General features: G+C 40.4%; 1 protein-coding gene across 2 annotated transcripts in view; it reads left to right on the top strand.

Moving 5' to 3' along the window:
• Nucleotides 1–21,733, top strand: part of MIPEP (mitochondrial intermediate peptidase) — a 152,327-nt gene that overhangs the window by 21,274 nt on the left and 109,320 nt on the right. For both annotated transcript variants that reach the window (XM_026454224.1, XM_026454225.1), the window contains exons 8-10: nucleotides 4,367–4,415; nucleotides 6,194–6,254; nucleotides 9,641–9,693. In XM_026454224.1, the coding sequence (XP_026310009.1) occupies nucleotides 4,367–4,415; nucleotides 6,194–6,254; nucleotides 9,641–9,693 (163 nt within the window). The remainder of the gene's footprint in view (nucleotides 1–4,366; nucleotides 4,416–6,193; nucleotides 6,255–9,640; nucleotides 9,694–21,733) is intronic.

Below are 21,733 nucleotides of genomic sequence, written 5' to 3' on the forward strand. Positions count from 1 at the left end.
GAGGGACACTAGGGGCAGATCACAGCCAGAGGGGACACTAGGGGCAGGTCACAGACACGGGGACACTAGGGGCAGGTCACGGACAGAGGGGACACTAGGGGCAGATCACAACCTGAATCCTCGCTTATCTTTATTCCTTCTGTGCTTATCCCTTCTCACCCTAGCATGTTCTTCTCTTCTCCAAAGTTCTCTAAATGCACTCAATCTTGCTTCCTACTCTTTCATAAACAGCTGTTGCCCTTGACTTGTCAAGGCTCTCGGTCAAGCCGCAGGCGTGTGTCACTCATTGTGGCCTGGGTTCCCTTGCTCATGTCACTCTCCGACAGAGAGCAGCTTTTTTTCCTAGTCTACCTGTTAAAATCTTACCCCGCTTTTTAGTGCTCAGCTCAAAACTTCTCTTTCATGAAGCTTGTTAAACTTTTCTACTTTCCTTGGACCCCTTTGTCCTTAAACCCTTAAAACACTTATAATTTGTTTCATATAATCGAAGCTCCTAAACAGATATAACATGTATGTTATGTATTAAATGTGTGTTTTTAGTGTATGTTTTTTCTTTTTTTGTAAGTATCAGTTTGGTGGAAAGTATGTGTTTCTGTAGTCACTGTTGTCAACAGTTTGATTATAATAGTACCATATTTTTATTTTATATTTATATAAAAAATAATATTAGAATATCATTCAGTGCTTACTCTGTTGTTATGTCATTTCCTTCTTCTGCAGCTTTGTGAAGTAGGTATTTGTATTCATGTCACAGATAAGGAATCTAAGGTTAGGTTATATTGCTAAAATGTGGCAGAACTGAAGCCTAAACACATTCTACATTTATGGTTTTCCATAGGCTGCTTGAGACCTAATGCCCTATGTTTTATATCATCTACATCCCATTTTTGTTTATTAATTCAGCAGATATTTACTGATTGCCCACTCTGTGTCAGATACTATTCTCAGTCATGGTGTATCAAGCAGAACAAAATCCCTATCCTTATGCCGTTTACATTCTTGTGAGCAAGGGAAGACAGTTAAGAACGAAATGAGTAGATAAAGTATGTGGTATGTTATTAGTTAATGCAAGCTGTGGAGAAACTGAACAGGGAAGGGGATAAGGAATGTGGGCATGTAGGCTGGTGTTGGAGTTTTAGAGAGTGTTGTTGGAGGGCTCACTGAGAATGTGGCATGTGAGCACGCTCTTGACAGGAACAGGCGTGAGGCTGTGGCTCCTGGGGACAGAAAGGTTTCACGCAGAGTCACTGGCAAGTGCTAAGGTCTTGAGGCAGAAAAATGCCGCGTTTGAGGAGGGCGGAGTGGCTGAAGTGCAGTGTGTGCAAGGAGAGTGGCGAGAGGTGGGAACTGGCTGACAAGGGGCGGCATTAAGTAGAGACGACGCAAGTGCAACAGGTCGCTGTGGGGGTTGGGGCAGAGGAGTGAGAGATCGGACTCCAGTGCTAATGGTGAGAGTCAATGCTGCTGTTCCTGAGAGAAGACTGCAGCAGGGCCAGGGTGGAAGAGGGCCTGTTTAGATGCTGTTTTGCAGTAACTATGATGAGAAATGTTGGCATCTTGACCAGGTAGTAGCAGGGAAGGTGGTAAGATGTGATCTGATTCTGGGTACGTGGTATTTGGAAGAGGGAGCCAACATTTTTGACCTAAGCAACTAGAAAGAGTGAGTTACTACCGTTAACTAAGATTGGGAGGACCGGGCACTTGGTTTGGTTCAAGTTAAGTTGGAGACACCAAATGAGGTGCAAGTGGCCAAGTTGGGTAGGCAGTTAGATAGAGTGTGGAGTTCTGAGCTTCAGATGTAAGTTTGAACCTCTAAAATGAGACTCTGAGACCACTAAGAGACTGAACGTAAAGAACAAGTCCAAGGACTGCGCTCTGGGGCCTTCAAGTTTAAGAGGCAGGCATGTGAGGAACTGCTAGTTAACGCTGCCAGATGTAACGGCCAGTAAGGGAGGTGGAAAGTGATCACAGCGTGTGGTCCTGGGGGCCACGCAGAAGGTTTGTCTACAGGAGAAGGGAGAGATCAGCTGACTCATGCTGTGGCCAGGTCAGATGTGAGGAGGGCTGGGCATGACCCCCGGCTCTAGCAGCATGGAGCTCACTGGACCTGCAGCGCCCAGCGCCAGATTCCGTGACTGGCAGGTCAGCCTTGTGCACTAAGCGCTTGGTGTGCTGATGTACTGGCAGGGGGCTGTTGTGCATGTCGTCACATAAGATGTGCCCCGGGTCCTTGAGGATGTAAAGCTTAGTTGAGGAGCCGGATATATGCATATAAAAAGAGAAATGATAATACAGGTTGGCACGTTTTCGGTGCTGATGGAGTAGTACAGACAAAACAATGCCATGGGATATAAGAGCTCGGGGCGTCTGTCAGATGCGTCTGTGGCTGTTGAAGGCACCCTGAGGGAAATGAAACGGTCATGCACAGTGTCAGTGAGCGCTCCGCCGAGCAGAGGAAGGCAGGAAAGGCTGACTGAGGCTAAGGCGGGCATTCATGTGGACGGTGAATGAGGAGGTGACTGCGGTGAGGCACTTAGTGATTTTCAGGGAGCTTCAAATTCAGTCTTAATATGACAATTCTCTAGGGACACTAACTGAGGCAAGCCAGGTGCAGTGTCTCACGCCTGTAATCTCAGCACTTTGGGAGGCCGAGGCAGGCAGATCACTTGAGGTCAAGAGTTTGAGACCAGCCTGGCCAACATGGTGAAACCCCGTCTCTACTATAAATACAAAAGTTAACTAGGCACGGTGGCGGGTGCCTATAATCTCAGCTACTTAGGAGGCTGAGGCAGGAGAATCGATTGAAGCCCGGGAGGCAGAGGTTGCAGTGAGCCGAGATGGCACCTCTGCACTCCAGCCTGGGCAACAGAGCAAGACTCTGTCTCAAAAAAAAGATTGAGGCAGATTCTTCACATGTAAAATGACTGGAAGAATAAGATGGATGAATGTTAAAAGAGGGTTATTAAGAGATAAAACGTATGCAAGCATACAGAGGGATTCATTTGAAAACAGTTTGGTATGGCACCTGGAATATAATCCTAAAATGAGATTTCATTGTTGACTAAATAATGGTTTTGTTCCCCAAAATTCCAATTGTTGTTTCATATGGCACATGAGCCAGTGTTTTCAGAATTCGTATACACAGGACTTGTTAAGTATTAACAGTGGCAAGAAACCTCATGGTTTGGGTTTAGGTTAACCACCGTTATTTATTTCCTTAGCCTTTTATTTCACTCAAAAGGAGGTAACTTAAACTGAAGAGAGGGCAAGAAACTTAAAACTGTATAAAAGATTATCTGGAAAATATAAACATAGTGTTTGTAGTGAGCTAAAATACATATGAAAGCTCTGTATACATAAGTCAGTGATAAAAAGTGCTACATTAAGAAATACTCATAAAACATTTCTTCTTGTGGGAAACGGTGGTAATCCTACCACACTGCCTTTATGGGTTTGTAGATTATGACAACTACAGCAGAGGTATTTTAATAAAAGTACTTAAAAAATTTTATCGGAAGTTAAAATTTATTTTTCTTATTTTGCTATTTTTTTCATATTTATCCTGAATAGATTATTCTATAGTTGTATATAAAAATAAAATTGTTATCAAGAAAAACATTGATTTTGAGAAATTTATTTCAGTGAATCATACTTCTACGCTGCACCTATTTTTAATGAACAAAGCAGAGTCTAGATATCTCTTTACAACTTTGAAAACATCAGACATGTCTAAGAACGTTTTTTCTTACACATAGGAATGGATAGAAACACCTTGAAATTTTGGACTTTTTTCTTTAGCTTCCAATTATCTTGTTTTTTTTGAGATGGAGTCTCACTCTCTTGCCCAGGCTGGAGTACAGTGGCACAATCTGGGCTCACTACAATCTCTACCTCCTGGGTTCAAGCTCTTCTCCTGCGTTAGCCTCCCATGTAGCTGGGACTACAGGCGTGCACCACCACGCCTGGCTCATTTTTGTATTTTTGGTAGAGACGGGGTTTTACCATGTTGGCCACGCTGGTCTTGAACTCCTGACCTCAGGTGATCCACCCCCCTCAGCCTCCCAAAGTACTAGGATTACAGGCGTGAGCTACTGCGCCTGTCCCATTAACTCTTTTAATTTTGGGATATAATCTGAGGCTGTGGATTATTAGTATGCCAATTTAATTTTTTTCTGATTAAAAGTTCATCACCACCTAGAAGTATTTACTGTATGTTTGGTATATGTTAGTAGCTCTACTTCCCTTTGAAAATCATCACTTTAAGGGAATTGTGGTATATAGATTATGATCATCACATAATAATTTTAACAGATATGTTCATTTTATTTCACATAATTGAAGATATTTCTTTTGGATTTCATTTTAGAGACTGTCATGCAGTTCCTTGAGAAACTATCTGACAAACTTTCTGAAAGGTTAGTTTTTATTCCACTATTTAGTTTTTTGGTTAAGGTTATTTAGTCCTTTTAAAGAAGACTTGATTTATAAAAAATTAGGAAGTGACCTAGAATATAAGTTTTGGCATATAGGACCAGACCTGTCTCACTATGAGACATGCTTTGAAAGGCCATAGTTGTCTTCCTTAACGTGCCATTCTTGAAAACGTGGACTGTCCCCTTTCATTAAACAATTGTTTTTAGAAATTCGTCTTTCATTTGCACTTTAAAAGTCTTTACCAAAATGTTTTTGAAACTGTTTATTTTAACTTGTGCCATGAATTTTATGACAAGTTCATAAAGCAGTATTTCTCTTCTTTTGGCCTAAATACAGGAGGCTCGTGGATGTGGTGTCTTTTTGATTTTGTGTAGTATTTTAAGAATGTTCTGTCTCAACATTTGTAATTTCAGGCTGAAGTGTTTTACTGCCTTTGGTGTGTCCGTTTGTTATATACAAGTTGAGTGTCCCTTATCTGAAATGCTTGGGACTACACATGTTTCATTTTTGGGGGGAAATTTGGAATATTTGCATACACATAATGAAATATCTTGGGGATGGGACCCAAGTCTGAACACGAAATTCATTTATGTCTCATATACACCTTATACACATAGCCTGAAGATAATTTTATACAGTGTTTTCAATAATTTTGTGCCTGAAACAAAGTTTTGGCTGCAACCCGTCACGCGACATCACATGTGGAATTTTCCACTTGTACCATCATGTCAGTGCTGAGAAAGTTTCAGATTGTCAGATTAGGGAGGCTCAACCTGTATTCTTGCCTCCCCTGCCCCTCCCCTGCTTAGTGCCTTCAGTCATGCACTTGCCCTTCACTGGCCCTCTTCCAGGACTTAGTTGAGAGGCAGCACACCTTTAGGTACTAAGGATTCTAGGAAGAAGCAGTCATGGTTTGTAAAAGAAGGATGATATTTCCTCTTTCTCTCTTGTGATGCTGTCTAAAATTGTGTTTGCCTTTTTTGGCTACACCAACACATTGGATCTTGGCTCACATTTCTGTTTTGGACTATAAACTCATGCCTCAGAACTCATTCCTCTCTAGTTTGGATTATGTTTATAAATTCTAAAATTTTCTTTTAATAATCCTGGTGAACCACTGTGTCTTTGATACAATGAAGAGGGTTAATTATGCACTTATTGGGGATTTATCCTACTTTACTCAGTTAAGTGTTAGTAGTCTTTCTCTACATAGCTATAGATTTTTTGAGCAAGCATAGCTTCATAATTCTACAGGTATTTATAGGAGTTAAGAGTTAATTCCAATATACATGTCATATTGTACAAATATTAAACACTTATTTAATTATTGACCAGCTAGAGTTTTTCTATAGGGGAAAAATGACTAGAAATCTTAAATGTAGCCAATGATAAAATTCCTTTCTAGAAGTTAATTTGTTTAGTCTCTTTAAAAAGGTATAGCAAAAAGTAGTGATTTAAAGTTTGCTGATTAATACTTTGCATATTTGTAATGACATTGCTAGTTTTTCCAAGCTTTAGGACTCTTGAGGCATATATCCACCATGCTGCTTTTCAAGGTAGAAATTGAATATGCTGCTTTATATATTGTTATTTCTCATGACACTTAGGTAAAATTTGGATTAATAATGATTTACATGTGCACTACTAATTATATCTAATCTTCTTATGAATATTGGAATGTAACATAAGCAAGCTAGTCCTTTTGTAATGTAATTATTAAAACTTTGTCCTAACAAGTAATGATAAACCTGTTTTGTAGAACTCTAAAAGATTTTGCGATGATACGAGAGATGAAAATGAAACTGAATCCTCAAAATTCTGTAAGTATGTTGGAATATTTTTATTATAGACAGTCTATCAACTGAAATCAATGTCTTGTGGTACAGGAACTTTCTTGTGATGGGCTAGAGGTCCATTTAGTCTTGTTTCTGATCCTCAGTTTTGGTGAATAAAGATGTTGAAATGTTTGATTCTTATGTCCCAAACTGATGTTGCCTGTACATACAGCATTTTTGTTGAGGAGTTGACATATTTTATGTAAATACACTAACACAATGTGTATATATTCATGCAAAGACTGCTTTCATTCTGTGGAATGTTGGCTTCTCAGTTTGAAGCAGACTTTAAGGAGACTCAGTGGAGGCTTGATCTGGCAGGTGGCCATTTTAACCATCAGTGTTAACATTGCAGTTCATTTGCTTATTTGTTTGCTAATTTATGATGCCCAGTTGAGTAGGTCAGTATTTGACTAACAAAGTATACCACATTCTAAAAACATGTAAGTGTCGTCTTCAATCGTATGATTGTATGATCTTCCTTATGTGGTCCAGCAGTATAGACAAGTGTTATTATGGCCAGAATGCTGCCCAGGTGGTTGGGGGAGTGCCCTCAAAAGTGTCAAGATTCCAGATATTAGGACTCATTCCCATTTGGTTCCAGGGCACTACAGGATTGCCGGGGTTGTCTACACCATTCTTTTCCAAATGCTGTTGTTAATTCTTGGCTTAGTTGCTGCTGCCAGAGCCATAGTCATAAGGAAGATTTAGGGAAATGGGCCTTGCAGATTTACAAACTGTTTACTAGCTTCCCAGATACAGCCACTAGGAAACAGATTAATCCCATTAAACTCAGTGATGTGTAGAGTAGCATGTCAGTCTGTTAATTTATGGAGGGAGCTGTGTCTAGCAAAGTAACTAGTGTTAGTCATCTGCACACCTTGGCCTGGTAGGTAGTCTCATTTGGGAGACTAAATAATAGGTAAGAATTTAGTTTGGTGACTATAGAAACAGAAAAATAAAAAATAAAATGTGTTGCCAAAAGCTAATTCAGTAAAAGTGAGTATGACTTTAAACTGTTATCTGTAGACACTTGTATATAGCTTATGGATACGATTATTCTGCAGATACTTGTGAAATGCCCAGTCTCCTCATGAAGTCCCTGTTTTGGTGAATGGTGCCACCATTCACCCTGCTGTTCTAATCAGGGCCTGTACTTAATCCAGACCAGTGGTTCTCAAAGTGTGGTTCCTGAACCAGAAGCAGTAGCATCACATGGAAACTTGTTAGAAATGCAAATTCTTGAGCCCCACTTCAGACCCACTGAATCAAAAACCGGGGCGAGCTCCACAATCTGTGTTTCAACAAGCATCTCCAGGCACTGCACACTGCCCTCCCCCATCATCATTTGTTAGTTCCTGCAGATTCTCCCGTCCTGTGAACTCTTGTGTCTTCTCCTGTACCCATTGCCATAGCCTGGGTTGGGATCATGATTCTCACCCAGATGGTCACTGGGAATGCCACACTGGTTTCTAGCGTTTTGTTCTTGCTCTACTCAAAGCCATCTTGGATTCAGACAGTTGAACCATGGTTGTAGCCCAGTGTTAGGCATAGAATTGGTCGTCAGCACTTATTTGAACTATGAATGAATAATAAATGAATGAATTGCCACCAGAGGGATTTGTCTAAAAAGCAGATCTGATCTTCTCACACTGTTGTTTAAAATTCTTCAGTAGCTCCCGGTTATTCTCTGATTTCCCTTCCTACTGCCCTGCTGCTCCCGCCAAGCCCTCATGATTTGGCCCTTGCCTGCTTCTCTAGCTTCATCTTCTGCTGCCCCTCCAAGCTGAGGCTGTGTTCTTTGCTCTCTCCTAATAACTGTGCAGTGCTCATGTGATCTCTATTCACTTCGTTTTGCTTTCTTTCCTTGCTTTGCTTTCTTTGATTCTTTAATTTGAATTAGTATTTACATACTGGCCACATGAATATGGCATGGTGGGCAGCTTCCAGTCATTTACAAACACCACCTACAGGAATGCCTTTCCCCCTTTCTCATCTGCATTAACTGCTCCTGTCATAAAACTCAATTCAGACTTTGCCTTCTCGAGAACATTTCCTAACCTTCCGCTGTGATTTAAATACCCTTCTCGTGGACTGTGTTTTACATGGCACAATGTAGACATGACATACTGTCCTCTGATTGTTGAGTCACTTGCCTTTCTGCTGCCTAGGCTATCATCCTCTTGCTTTTGTCTCATTACAACCTGCACTCTGTCTGCATCTAGCAGATAGTAAATAATCATCTGTTAGAGAAAATGTGTGCCAAGACCTGAACACTGTGGGGCTAGGATTCCATGGACACAGTCCCTGCCCTTCAGGCACTCATGGGGAGAAAGAAAATAAGCCTACAAGTATCTTAGGTTGTCATACATCCCTTGATATAAGTATTACCATGGAATATGGGAAATAACACCTTGTTATTGGAGGAGATTATGCCTAAACTGAAATGTTAAAGGATAATGGTACTGAGGAGAGCAGCTAACATTTGTTGAGCCCTTATTCAATGCCAGATACTCTGCTTCATAGTTTAAGTACATTCAGCAATCTTATTTGGGAGGAACTGTTGATTCTGTCAACATGTATTTACTGAGTGATTACCCTGTGCCAGGCACTGTTCAGGGTACAGGAATGTAATAGGGAAGGATGCAAACAAAGTCCCTGTCGTCATGCAGTTTATAGTCTAGTATGGATTGGAAACTTGAGCCCAGGCAGTCTGTCTTCACAGGCTGGTCTCTTAACCACTCTTTTGTCCACCTGGACACCTAGAAGGAGGACAGTTCATTCAAGTATTCAAGCTTTCCCTTCTTTCAGTATTATATACCAGTCATCAAAAGCAACTAGTCCTGTAGTGCTTCTTTATGACATATTTTCTTTGCCAAGATTAGAGTTAATTCTGCCTTGGTTACATTTTAAATTGTTGCTTTCATTTTTGATATCTACCCAAAGCTTCTTGCTTAGATTTAGAAAGAACCTTAATCTTACCTTTAGTGCACTCATCTTACCTGCAGTATGTTTTATGGATTAATGCATGGGTTACATTTGGGGAAAAATTTCATTATGGCTAATATAATTCATTAATGTTTACTTTTGTTAGATTCCACTTTAGAATGACATTTGTTTGCCTTTTCCCCAAATTCTGTAGGTCTTATTTATACCTTGCTATCCTTTGATTACAGGGAAGTCAAAATAAGGAGCCAGGTATTTTCTGCCAAGCTATCAATTTTTTAAGGGATTCTATAAAATTGTTCTGATTTACATGAACAGTAGCTGGTTTACATTCTATAAGCTGGCCACGTTGCTGATAAAAACTGAGAAAGAGTCAGTAGCTGTGCATAGCTGTCCTTAACAGTGAATTAATTATTCCATTGTAGGAAGTAATGCCTTGGGACCCCCCCTACTACAGTGGCGTGATTCGTGCAGAAAGGTAAGTTTTTCAAGAAATACCCATAGAGGAAAAGGAAAAAGGAAACTGATGTTTATTCGGCAGCTACTGTCATCCACTGAGTCACCCACAGTACAAATCCTTCCCCTGACACCATCCTTTCTGCTGGCGTGGTCTGCTTCACTCACGTATTCTTCAGCTGCTTGTATCATTTCCTTGTTTAAAACTCTAGAATCTGGTCCCTCTCCAGTCCCGCCCTTGCGTAGCTTTCTGGTTCTTCCTAGGCTGTGAGCATTGCTGGAATCCTTGTTGTGTCCTGTTGCTGGCCCGGAGTAGGGGCTCAGCATGTGTTTACTGAACCAGTAAAGGAATAAGGCGGCACATGGCGTGGCGCTACGTTATTTTCTTATGTTTTATCATTTTTATTTGGACACATATATTGGCAAAACGTTATTGGTCCATCTGGAAGGATTTAAATGAAATAAAGATTTAAGGAACTTAAGCTGACAGAAGTACTCCTCTGGCTTCTGTATCCTCCTGTGTTTATTATATTGGAGAAAAGTAGGTATGTCCTTCTGTCCCTACATACACACCATTTCTGTAATTTTTATATTTATTTATAAACCCAAGAAATAGAGCTGTTTTCACAGTGAACACATTTTAAAATGTTTATAGCTCAAGCAACTTTATATGCCCAAGAGGAATTTTAAAGAAAAAGTTCAGAATCTTACCCTTTAATAACTTGTTAACATTTTTCTCTTGTAATTAATTTTTGAGATACACTGTTTAAGTAGCAGAGTTAAGATTGATTTAGGTAATAGAAGAAAATGTAAGTTTTTTGGTTTTTTCTTCATTAAAGCATACCAGCATGCACTGTGATAATGTGTTTATTTATTTGGTATTAAGCTTTAAAATATTTTTATGACTATGCATTATTGAAGCATCAAGTAAAGCATAGTAGGTACTTCTCCAAAATAAGAAGTAATTGCTTAATTATTTATTTTGGCGTTTGTCATAAAAATAGAAAACAATAACTTTCTATGTTCTTTTCTATACCGGCAGGATGAGGTAGCCTAAGATCAATGAGTGTATTGAAGCACTTACTTGCTTAATTTTCATTTATTTTCCTCTCTTTGGGCTGCATCCATCACTGTTTGCAAAACCATTTTTACTTACAAGACATAATTGTCTCCTAACCTTTAGTTAAGAATATTTGGTCAGATACTATTTTTTATTTTTATTTTTCATTAAACAACTCTTTTTAGAGACAGGGTCTCACTTTGTCGCCCAGGCCAAAGTATAGTGGCACAATCATGGCTCACTGTAGCCTCAACCTCCTAAGTTCCGGCAGCCCTCCTGCCTCATCCTCTCAAGTAGCTGGCACTACCAGTGCACACCACCATACCCAGCCGATTTTTAAATTTTTTTGCAGAGATATAGATTCTTGCTGTGTTGCCCAGGTTAGTTAGCTACCATTTTTAAAAAACGTATCTCAAATTCAGCATCAGTCTTCTTTTTAGTGAAAACAGATAAACTGTTATTCAAAATCTATAATAATTTGTTTATGGTAAACAACAAGCGTTTAGAATATATTATAGTTTAATGTAAGATATTGTTTCACAAAATTGTTTTCTGGTTGCAGAACTTGAAACCCTGCTCCTTGTAGTTGCATTAAAAAATAAAATTTCTCTTTTAAAATTCTGTCAAAGATTTGTCTTGGCTGTTTCACTTGTTAACAATGTAGTAAAATTTATTTGTACTTTCCATGTTTCTGTAAAGCATTTGATTTTTGACATTGGACAGTAATGTAAATTAAATATATTTAATATTTGATATTCTAATTTTTAGAATTCTAATTTTAATTCTAAATATTTAAAATATTGAATATTCTAATTTAATGTTAAATATTCTAATTTTTACTACTCTCATTTTTATCTGGTATTCCTTTCATATGTCCCCCATACCTGATTATTTTCAGTAATGCCTTAGCCTTAAATGTGATAGTTTTTTCATTTAACTATACTCTGTAAATATAGCATGCCCAAATGGTGGTTCCAAGGTAGGAGATCAGCAGGACTTGTTTTCTGGTCACAACCTCCTGTCCAACAGAATCTGGTGCAGACAGGATGAAGTAAAGAAATCAGCCCAGACCAGCAGATGGCAAGGAAAGGGATTTCTGGCTGCCCTCACTGCTTATTAGCATAAGACACACCCACCAGCTCCATGACAGTTTACAAGTGCCATGGCCAATGACCCAGAAGTTAGCACCCCCTTCCTAGAAAGTTCTGAATAATCTTCTCCCAGTTTGCATTAACCCACCCCTTAATTTGCATCTAAGTAACAGTGAGTGTAAATACAGCTGCCTACAGCCCGCAAGCCTGGCTCTGGGTGCACTGTAGCATCTGATCACAACCTACTTTTGTTTTACAGAGAGAAACATCTCTACTGACATTTATTTGTTCTGATTTTTCTTCCACGCCTGCTCTTCCTCCACAGTTTATCCCAGCCAAACCCCTTTCTGTCTCAGAGGCAGAACCTCTGTTGGGGGAGCAGTGGGTTCCCATTGCCTCCCTGGTTTGTCTTACACACCTGTGACATCCTGCCAGGGGTCCACGAAGCAGCCGCTGAGTCTGCACTAGCCTTGTGTAGCTCCTGGCTCCGCTGTGCTAACAGCCTGTGTGCTGCAAAGTTGACCTGCTAATATATTCTTCTGGACGTTAAATGTGTCTTGTCAACCATATTTAAAGCTCTGCAAGAACAAACACTCTGGACCTTCAGTAAATATTAATTCATAGCCCCTAATCAAGCTTGTATCTAGACCAGTAACCATGAAAAGCAATCCAGTGATGAGTTTTTTTTAGAAGGAGAATGCCATGTTTTTGCATGACATGTTTGCAGTGCTCACTGGTTGATGGAGTCTTCCACCTGCTTGCTAAGTCCATGAAATCACCAGGTGTGCTGGGAACGCAGTGTAGTCTGCCAGATATCCATGTGGGGCTTTCGCTTATCTTAAAGTTTTAATACTAATTTATTTATTTGGCTATTAACTCAGTGAAAGAACCAGGAAAAGGGATGCAGAAATGCATCAGAAGAGGTTATAAGAATCAGGTTTTAAAAATCTATTTTAAGTAGCTTAACTGGCAAATGATAGAGTTTTGGTTTGAGGCTTCAGTAATCTTGATTGACAAGAGGAGGCTGCCGCACAGGTAATGGATGAGAAAAGAAAGGAAAAATATCGTAGGCTGAGTTTGAGTTAGAAGAGTGGAACGATGTGAAGATTTCTAAATCCTTGTTAAATTCATCACCTTTCAAGTAAAGACTTAAATGTGTGGCTTGACACAAAATGAAAAATAGAAGGGGCTTTCCTTGATTTGAGCTTTTTTTCAAGTTAACCTCAGGGAGTCTTTTGCTTTTATGTTAAATACTCCAGATTTATTTCAAGTTTTTAATGTTTGTCTAAAGAAAAGTAAGAACCTGTTTAGAAGTAGGAGGAGAAATTAACATGTTTTAAAAATGCCAAAGGTTGATCCTGGAAAATACCGTCGCGGTATACAGGACTGTCAGCAAGTCTTAAAGAGCAGCTCATTTTTCCTTTTTAAAGCTTTAGTGTAAGATTCTTCATGGAAGAGTAACATTATTTCTTTCAAATACGAGAAGTGTGTATTAAATTATTTTATTTGAAATTAAATTTTATTTTTGATTAGGCAATACATTCCCATGGCTCATAAAATCATCAATGTTAAGAAGTATTAATTGAGAATACTCATCTCTGCCTCTGCCCCAGAAGTCATCACTTTTCAGTTGTTTAATGTATCCTTCCAGGGTTTGGGTTTTGTTTTTGATGCTTTGGAAACACGATTTCTTTTCTGTAACAAATGAGTTTCAGTATTTCATTTATTTTGGTGCTATTTTTGTTTGTTTATTGTTTTTTGTTTTTGAGACAGAATCTTCCTCCGTTGCTCAGGCTGGAGTGCAGTGACGTGATCTCGACTCACTGAAACCTCTGCCTCCTGGGTTCAAGTGATTCTCCTGACTCAGCCTCCCAAGTAGCTGGGATTACAGGCCTGCACCACCACACCCAGCTAATTTTTGTATTTTTAGTAGAGACAGGGATTCACCATTTTGACGAAGCTGATCTCAAACTCCTAGCCTCAAGTGATCCACCTGCCTCAGCCTCCCAAAGTGCTGGGGTTACAGGCATGAGCCACCACACCCTGTCAATTTTTGTGCTATTTTTAAATTAAGATATCGTTGGGAAAGGGAATTCAGTATTGTCTATTCCTTGCTAAGATATATTCTTAAAATCTCAAGAGCATTCATATAATGAAATAGGGATGTTTTGTGTTTTAAACTATTCAGAAAATGGGCTCTCACAGAAGGATTTTGTTTTGGATGTGAGAGATCGTGGGCTTTGTTAGTACAGGATTAGTGATCTTGGTGGTTTTAAAAAATTAATCTTTATTATGAAAACTTTCAAAATAAACAGAAATAGGAAATGGATGGCTCAATCAAAAGAAAAAAAGGACAAAGAAAAAATAGTTTAAGAAAAAAATGAATAAAAAAAAGAAGTAGAGCAATATAAGTAACCTCTGTATATTCATCTCACAGATTCCACAATTACTCAGATTTTTCTATGTTTGCTTCATTTGTCTCTTTTAAATTTTCTTTTCTTTCTTTGCTCTTCTTTTCCTTCTTCCCTCGCGGCTTTCCTTCCTTTCTCTTTTCTCATTACTAACGTACAGTCGTGTGTCACTTAATGACAGCGATACATTCTGAGAAATGCATCGTGGGCCAGGCACAGTGGCTCACGCCTGTAATCCCAGCAACTCTGAGAGGCTGAGGCGGGTGGATCATGAGGTCAGGAGTTCAAGACCAGCCTGGCCAACATAGTGAAACCCTGTCTCTACTAAAAATACAACAACAACAAAAATTAGCCAGGCTTAGCGGCACGTGCCTGTAGTCCCAGCTACTCAGGAGGCTGAGGCAGGAGAATTACTTGAACCCGGAAGGTGGAGGTTGCAGTAAGCCGAGATCATGGCACTGCACTCCAACTTGAGGAACAGAGTGAGACTTTGTCTTGGAAAAAAAAAAAAAAGAGCATCGTCAGGCAGTTTTGTCATTGTATGATCTTGGAGTGTACTTACACAAACCTAAGGGTGTAGCCTACTACACACACGCCTGTGCTCTCTGGTATAGCCTGTCACTCCTAGGCTACAAACCTGCACAGAATGTTACCATACTGAATACTGTAGGCAGCTGCAACACAATGATGAGTATATATGCATCTAAACATGGAAAAGGTATAGTGAAAATAGGTATACCAGATCAAAAGTGGTACACCTGTGTAGGGCTCTCACCACAAATGGAGCTTGCAGGACTGGAAGTTGCTCTGGATGAGTCTGTGAGTGAGTGGTGGGTGAACGTGAAGGCCTGGGACATTACTGTCCACACCATTATTGACTTTATAGTCACTGTACACTTAGGCTACACTAACTTTATAGAAAGATACGGCTCTTCCTTCAATAACACATTCACTTTTGCTTCCTGTAACCTTTTTACCTTATAAACTTTTTAGTTTTTAAAAACTTTTTGATACTTTGTAATAATATTTAGCTTGAAACACAAGATAGAGCTGAACAATATTTTCTCTTTTTTTATCCTTATTCTATAAACTTTTTTCTATTAAAAATTTTTTTTGTACTTTTAAAACTTTTTTGTTATAAACCAAGACACACACACACACGTTAGCCGAGGTTTACACAGGGTCAGGATTGTCAGCATCACTGTCTTCCATCTCCACATCTTGTCCTCCCAGAAGGTCTACAGGGGAAATGACAGGCATGGAGCTGCCGGCCCGTGTGATAACAGCGCCTTCCCCTGGAATCCCTCCTGAAGGACCTGCCTGAGGCTGTTTCACAGTTAACTTTTTTTTTTTTAATAAGTAGGAGTACGCCAAAATGATGATAGAGAAAGTATAGTATAGTAAATACATGAATCAGTAATACAGTCATTTATGAAGTATTGCGTACTGCACCTGGTTATATGTGTTAGGCTTTTGTATGACTGGCAGCACAGTCGTTTTGTTTACACCAGCATCACCACACACGTGTGAGTAATGCCTTGTACTCTGACATTATGACAGCTACAGTGTTACCAGGTGATAGAAACTCTTCAGCTCCGTTATCATCGTTATCATGGCAGTGGACCACCCACTGTAGCATCTGTGGTTCATTGTTGACAGAAGTGTTGTTACCTGGCTTAGGACTACTTTAAAGGAAATCCTAGCCCTCACGTCATCTCAGTCTTACACATTTATTAAGTACTTCTGAAAAACATGAACATCTTCTTACATAACTCCTGTATCATTATTACCTAATAAAAATTTAGTAGCAATTTGTTGGCATCATTTAATATCTAGTCTCTATTCGTATTTCCTTGGTAGTATCAAATCAGCTTTTTTCCCAGTGAGTTTGTTAGAATTAGGACTCAAACAAAGCCTCCACATTCTTTTGGCTTTTCTGTCTCCTGTCTCTTACCTTAGAGCGGTTCCCCATGCCTCATGCTCTTCTCACTCTCTTTTCTGTCATATGATCAGCAGCAGTTGTTGAAGAGACCAGGCCATTTTTCCTACAGAATTTCTAACTTTCTGGACTTGCCTGTTTGCTTCCTTGTGGCATCATTTCACTAGTTCCTCTCTTTGTATCATTCCTGTAAGCTGGATGTCACATGTAACAACTCACTGTTAAACAGTTCCCGTTTTTGGCACGGACTCCCATAGGTGATGTTGTGCACTTTGTGTCACATCACATCAAAAGACATGAAAGAGCTGATCATGGTGACACATGCCTGTAATCCCAGTGACTCGGAGGCTGAGGCGGGAGGATCACTTGAATCCCGGAGTTCAAGGCTGCAGCAAGTTACGATCATGCCACTGTACTCCAGCCTGGGTGACAGAGTGAGACTCCATCTCCTAAAAGAAAAAAAAAAGACCTGAAATATCAGTTGTCCACCGAGGGTGATGTGAAGATGGTCCCGTAGGTAGATGGATGCTGACAGGATCTCTGCAGTCTGCGGTGAGGGCTTCCCTCTCGACTAGAAAGGGATCTGTGTGGTGTTCCTGGCAACATGGAAACATCCAGTTTTCCCTCAGTCATTTACCCAGTGGCTTTAACACCCATTGATAGTCCTCGTCTGAGTCAGTCATTCTTTTTAATTGCCAATTCTCAAAATAAGGATTTATTGTAATAGTTTTCTGACCTAGTGACAAATGAGAATTATCTGGCTTTCTCTTTGTAAAGTGTCGTTACAAACTAATGGAATTCCATTGATTCAACGTGTTTCAGTCCATTATAGTCATTTGAAGGGATGCCAAATTTGTCATAACTTGGCCAATTGCACCAAAAAGTCTTTTAGGAGCTTGTTGAGTGAGACTCAAAATACCTGTGTTTATTATTCCCAGTTGAGTTTGAACCATTTGCTGCATCTCTGCAGGACAGAAAAGGGGTGGTGATTTCTCCAGTTCTGAGCCAGGAGCATCTGTGACCTGGGGAGAGGTCTGAGAATAGGGTCTGTTGCTGGACTCAGTAATTCCAAGAGGATTGGAAAAACTCCTTAGGCAAAGCAAATGGCTGTCTGGCCACTTTCCTTTCATCATTTTCCACAAGCTCTGGGGGAGAAAATCTCTGTCTGTTTCCCTTTCTGCTGCTGCCATTTGTTCCTTCTCATGAGGTTTTCATTCCTCCCTGTCCCAGGGCTAACGTGGGTCTTCTCTCACGACATTTCCACATCTCCCATTCTGTTCTCTCTAAAGCAAGCTACAGCACGTAGGTGTTGCTTTTGGTTATTCTTTCCTACTGTTCGATTTTAGACATGGCTGTTTGATTTCACATTTTGATACAGCATAAGAAGCTGAATGAGAGACTGTTGCAGTCGAGGTCTCCTTGCCGTAGTGAAATTTGGCCCCAGCCTCTATGGTGCGAGTTCTGTCGTCTACTGGCACATCCGTGTGGTCATCTTCTCTCCTTCAGTCAGGCCTACTGGTTTACTTTCCTAATCCCAAGGAGGAGGATGGAACTGCACTGTCTTTAGCTTTGATCTCTGTTAACCACAGTTTCCAGTGAACTGGAACAGTGAACTGTGTTGCTCATCTGCACCATTAATGATAATTATTTCCTGGTTAGCAGGAAGTTTGGCTGGAGCAATTTTCTTGCCACTAGCTTCAGAAGTCAAGGTAGAACCAAATTAGCAATGGTGGATTCTTTATAGAACAGGGGGAAAAGTCTTTTCAGTTCTATATAGTTACCTGAAGGGCAAACAGGTTTCCAGTAGCGTTCAGTTCCTTTACTGCTACCTTCTCTCTTTAACCAGATAAAGCACTGGCTCCCCCTGTGGTTTTCAAGACAGCATTTCAAAATGTCACCCAGCTATAACATGAAAGCTACACTTAATCACTCCTGATGTCAAAAACACAGTTTCATTTGCTTTCGAGAAAGTTAAACATAGTTTCTCTGGCAGGATTATCACATGCTGTGCTCTTTACAAGTGTGCGTTTTTTCCTTGCCCACACGTGCCCTCTGGCAGGCCCTCGTGTCCGTTCTGCCCTCTGTGGGCATGTGCCATTTGGTGCACATGCTCTCACTCACTGAATAGAGTAAGGTAAGACTGAAGCTGTGTTTACCTGCTGTTTCAACCTGGATTCTCTGACTGTACTTCATTGTGTTTTATATTTTCACTGAGTCTGAGGCCATGGTGTTTGGACATAATATCCAAGCTCTTTCTTTACCTTAATTCCAGGTGCATCCGAGGTTGACATAGAAGTCTGACTCATAGAGTGTGCTTCATAAATACAGTGATCCATTGATTTTTTTAAAAATTCAATTTGCAGTGATGAATTCTTCAGTTGCAAGTCTCTTCTTGACTGATATTTCTGTGTTCATTTCAATCATAATTAGTGTTGGATGAAGGTTAGATGAAAATTTTGATACATTACTAAATTCGAATGTTCTTAATTCAAAAGACCTAATTATATTTATACCATTGTATCATGTTAATAGTGGTATGTTCTGGTTCTTTGCTGAAAATTTGTAAACTCATATGTAACGTATTGTAAACCAGAATAGCAGAGCATTTATTGGACTTCATTCAGTACCTGTAGTGGATAGAATAATTTTCTTCCTCTTTCTTTCTTCAGAGGAATCAGAGGGTTGTAGAGATCCCTTACTTCTGGGTCCAGATCCGTGGAATTCTTTACAAAAAATGGTCATAAAACTCTTGTAAAACGGTAGAGGAGTCTGAGGTGATGACAACGATGGCACTGAAGCCAGATCCTCAAAATGGACCTAAGTTCTGTCTCTGCTGGTTGTGGCTCTGCTGTGCTGTGAGGGTCTGTGTGCTGCTCGTGGCGCTTTCCGGCTGTCTTGGGTCTCTAGATGAGAGAAGAAAATGTTCCTGTGTGTAGTATCTGTGCAGATGAGGAAGCTGTGGATGGAGATGGTGCAATCGGTTGTTCGCAGGCCGTCCTCGGCCTCGGAGTGCTCCGCTGAGGCAGACGGAACCACGTGATGAGCCTGGCGTGGAGGGCCGTGCTGGGGCCTGTGACCGCTGAAACGCCCTCTGCATGTTCTTTCAGTCCGTGTTGAAGATGGGAGCTGAGAGCATAGCAGTCACGGCCTCCTGACTGGCAGGTCATGTGGGGCTGCTCCTCGGGGCCCCTCAGATGTGGGTTGGAGCTGCAGAAAACACCCTATAGCTTTTTGAATCTCTTCCACCCTTTCTGCACCTCCCTGCTCCTGGCTCCTCTTCAGGAGAGAAGCAGCTTGCGTTTGGCGAGCGCCACTGAGGGTGTGGAGGGGCACGTAGTCTCACTCTGGATGGCTGAGGCAGCTGAGTGCGGACTAAGGCACTAGTGCCTGCTTGAGCTTGTCTGCCCCATTTGCTTGAATCCCCTTGGGCCTTTGCTACCCTCTTTCTTCCCTCTTGAATGTCCTCCCTGTCTTCCAGGAGCCTCTTCTTTCCAGGTGTGCTCCAGATGCTGCCTCTTCTTTGTAGTTCTCTCTGTTCCTCCCATTCCCAGCTTCTCCCCTCTGCCAGGTGGAACTGACCACAGCCTCATCTTTGAGCCAATGCCTTGTTTACACTGCTCTTCTGCCCCTGATCATTTGGATTGGTGGTCATTATTGTTACAGTGTGTTCATCGTTCCACACTGAGGAGTTGTCATGCAGGCACATGGCAGGTGATTAATGAAAGTTTACTGCATCTACACAGCTTCTTGACACAGTGTTGCATCTCTTTTTAGAGGTAAGGGCAGCTTTGGGGAATAGAAGGTAACTGGAGTAGGAGTAGAAACCGCTTGTCCCTAGGTGATCCACTACAGGTGCTGAATGAAGGCCGATAAATGCTCTGCTATTCTGGTTTACAATGTCTCTGTCTAACAGCAATAATAGTGACTATATTTTACCATGTGCCTGCTTTTCTCCAGGAACCATACCAGGTTCATTGCATGCATTTCTGTAATTGTTAATGGAGCCTGGAAAGTATTTCCACTTTCCTGGTGAGGAAACGGAGGCTTCAAAATCCTTAGTAACTTGCTCAAAGCATGGAACCAATGAGAAATAGTATTTTCAAACCAAGGGCTCTTTCTTATATTCCAGATTGCCTTAGACTGTCATTAAACCTTTTTGAGCCTGAGTTTCCTCAACTAAAACTAACAATAATTCTGGTAATAATTCTTGCCCCACCTGTCTCACAGAATCACGTAAGGAATAAGGAGATTCTCGGTTCTTGATGTGAAAGTGCTTTGCAACTTGTGAAGCGCCAAGACAATAGAAGATAATATTATCTCAAACCACTGTAGATCTTGCTTCGTCAATTATTCTAACTTTATCATAATCACTATCTCTTCGTTTGTATTAGCTTCAAACCCTTTGCCTGCAGACCTGCTAAGATATCTCTTATCTTACAACACAAATAATTACCCTTCTGTGACTGTTGGAGAGACTGTGGTACTATCTCATTTCTTTCCTGCCAAACTTCCCCCAGTCCTATTCTCTCCTGGATGCCTCCTCTTTCTAATTGCTACAGTCTGGTTTATAGGCCTGTCAGTCTACCCAGCTAGCGTTTCCAAGTTATCAGCCACCTGCCAGTCATGAAATTCAGTAATTTGTTTTACTGCTCAACATCCCTGATGTCTGCAGTTTTCTCTTTTTGGGTTGTTTTTGCTTAGATTTGAGATCCTAATGTCTGCAATTTTTGACTGCACTTACCATGTCCAGTTTCTTAAAATTCTTTCTTCAACACATACCATCAGACTTCCTGTTCTCTCTTTTTTGATCACCACGTTCATTTCTCTTTTAACTTCTCTAAATTGGTCATTCTCAATCTTTGTTCACTGTTAAGCTGCCATAGGAGGGAATGCAGAGATGTAGTATTCTCATTGTGACCAGTAGCTCCTCTCTCTTCTGTCTTACTCTCAAAAGCATTTTGGGAAATGTGTATAAGAATGAATGATACAATTACTGTGCTTCCTTTAGTACTTGCTTTAACTTGTAACAGATAATTGTGAAAAACTTCAGTACCTCAGCCTAAACAAAGACGTGCCCTCCTGATGATTTTTTTCAACTTCCATGCTGTTATGATGCAGTTATAAAGGATGGTCTCAGGCCTTCTACTTAGTTGTTGTCGTAGCCTTGGGAAGGTTACTTACTGTCTTGTAAACCTGTTTTCTCCATGGTAACATAGGGGTGACAATATTACCTTAAAGGATCTTTTTTTGCTGTTAAATGAGATACGTATAAAGGGCTTAGTCCACAGTCATAGTGAGCACTCACCAAATGTTAGTTGCCATCACCGTCATCACCATCACCATCATCATCATCACCATCACCATCATCATCATTTGGTAGTGATAGTTTGCTGTTTGTACATTAAATTTAGGGAAAAATGGATAACATATTTGCAATATAGGTCAAGCATTTCTAATCTGAAATGCTCCAAAATCCAAAACTTTTTGCGTGCCAACATGACACTACAAGTGGATCTTATATGACAGATTGTGTTGAAAATACAGTTAAAATTTTGTTTCAT

The sequence above is a fragment of the Piliocolobus tephrosceles genome, chromosome X (assembly GCF_002776525.5).
Source record: "Piliocolobus tephrosceles isolate RC106 chromosome X, ASM277652v3, whole genome shotgun sequence".
Lineage (NCBI taxonomy): Eukaryota > Metazoa > Chordata > Mammalia > Primates > Cercopithecidae > Piliocolobus > Piliocolobus tephrosceles.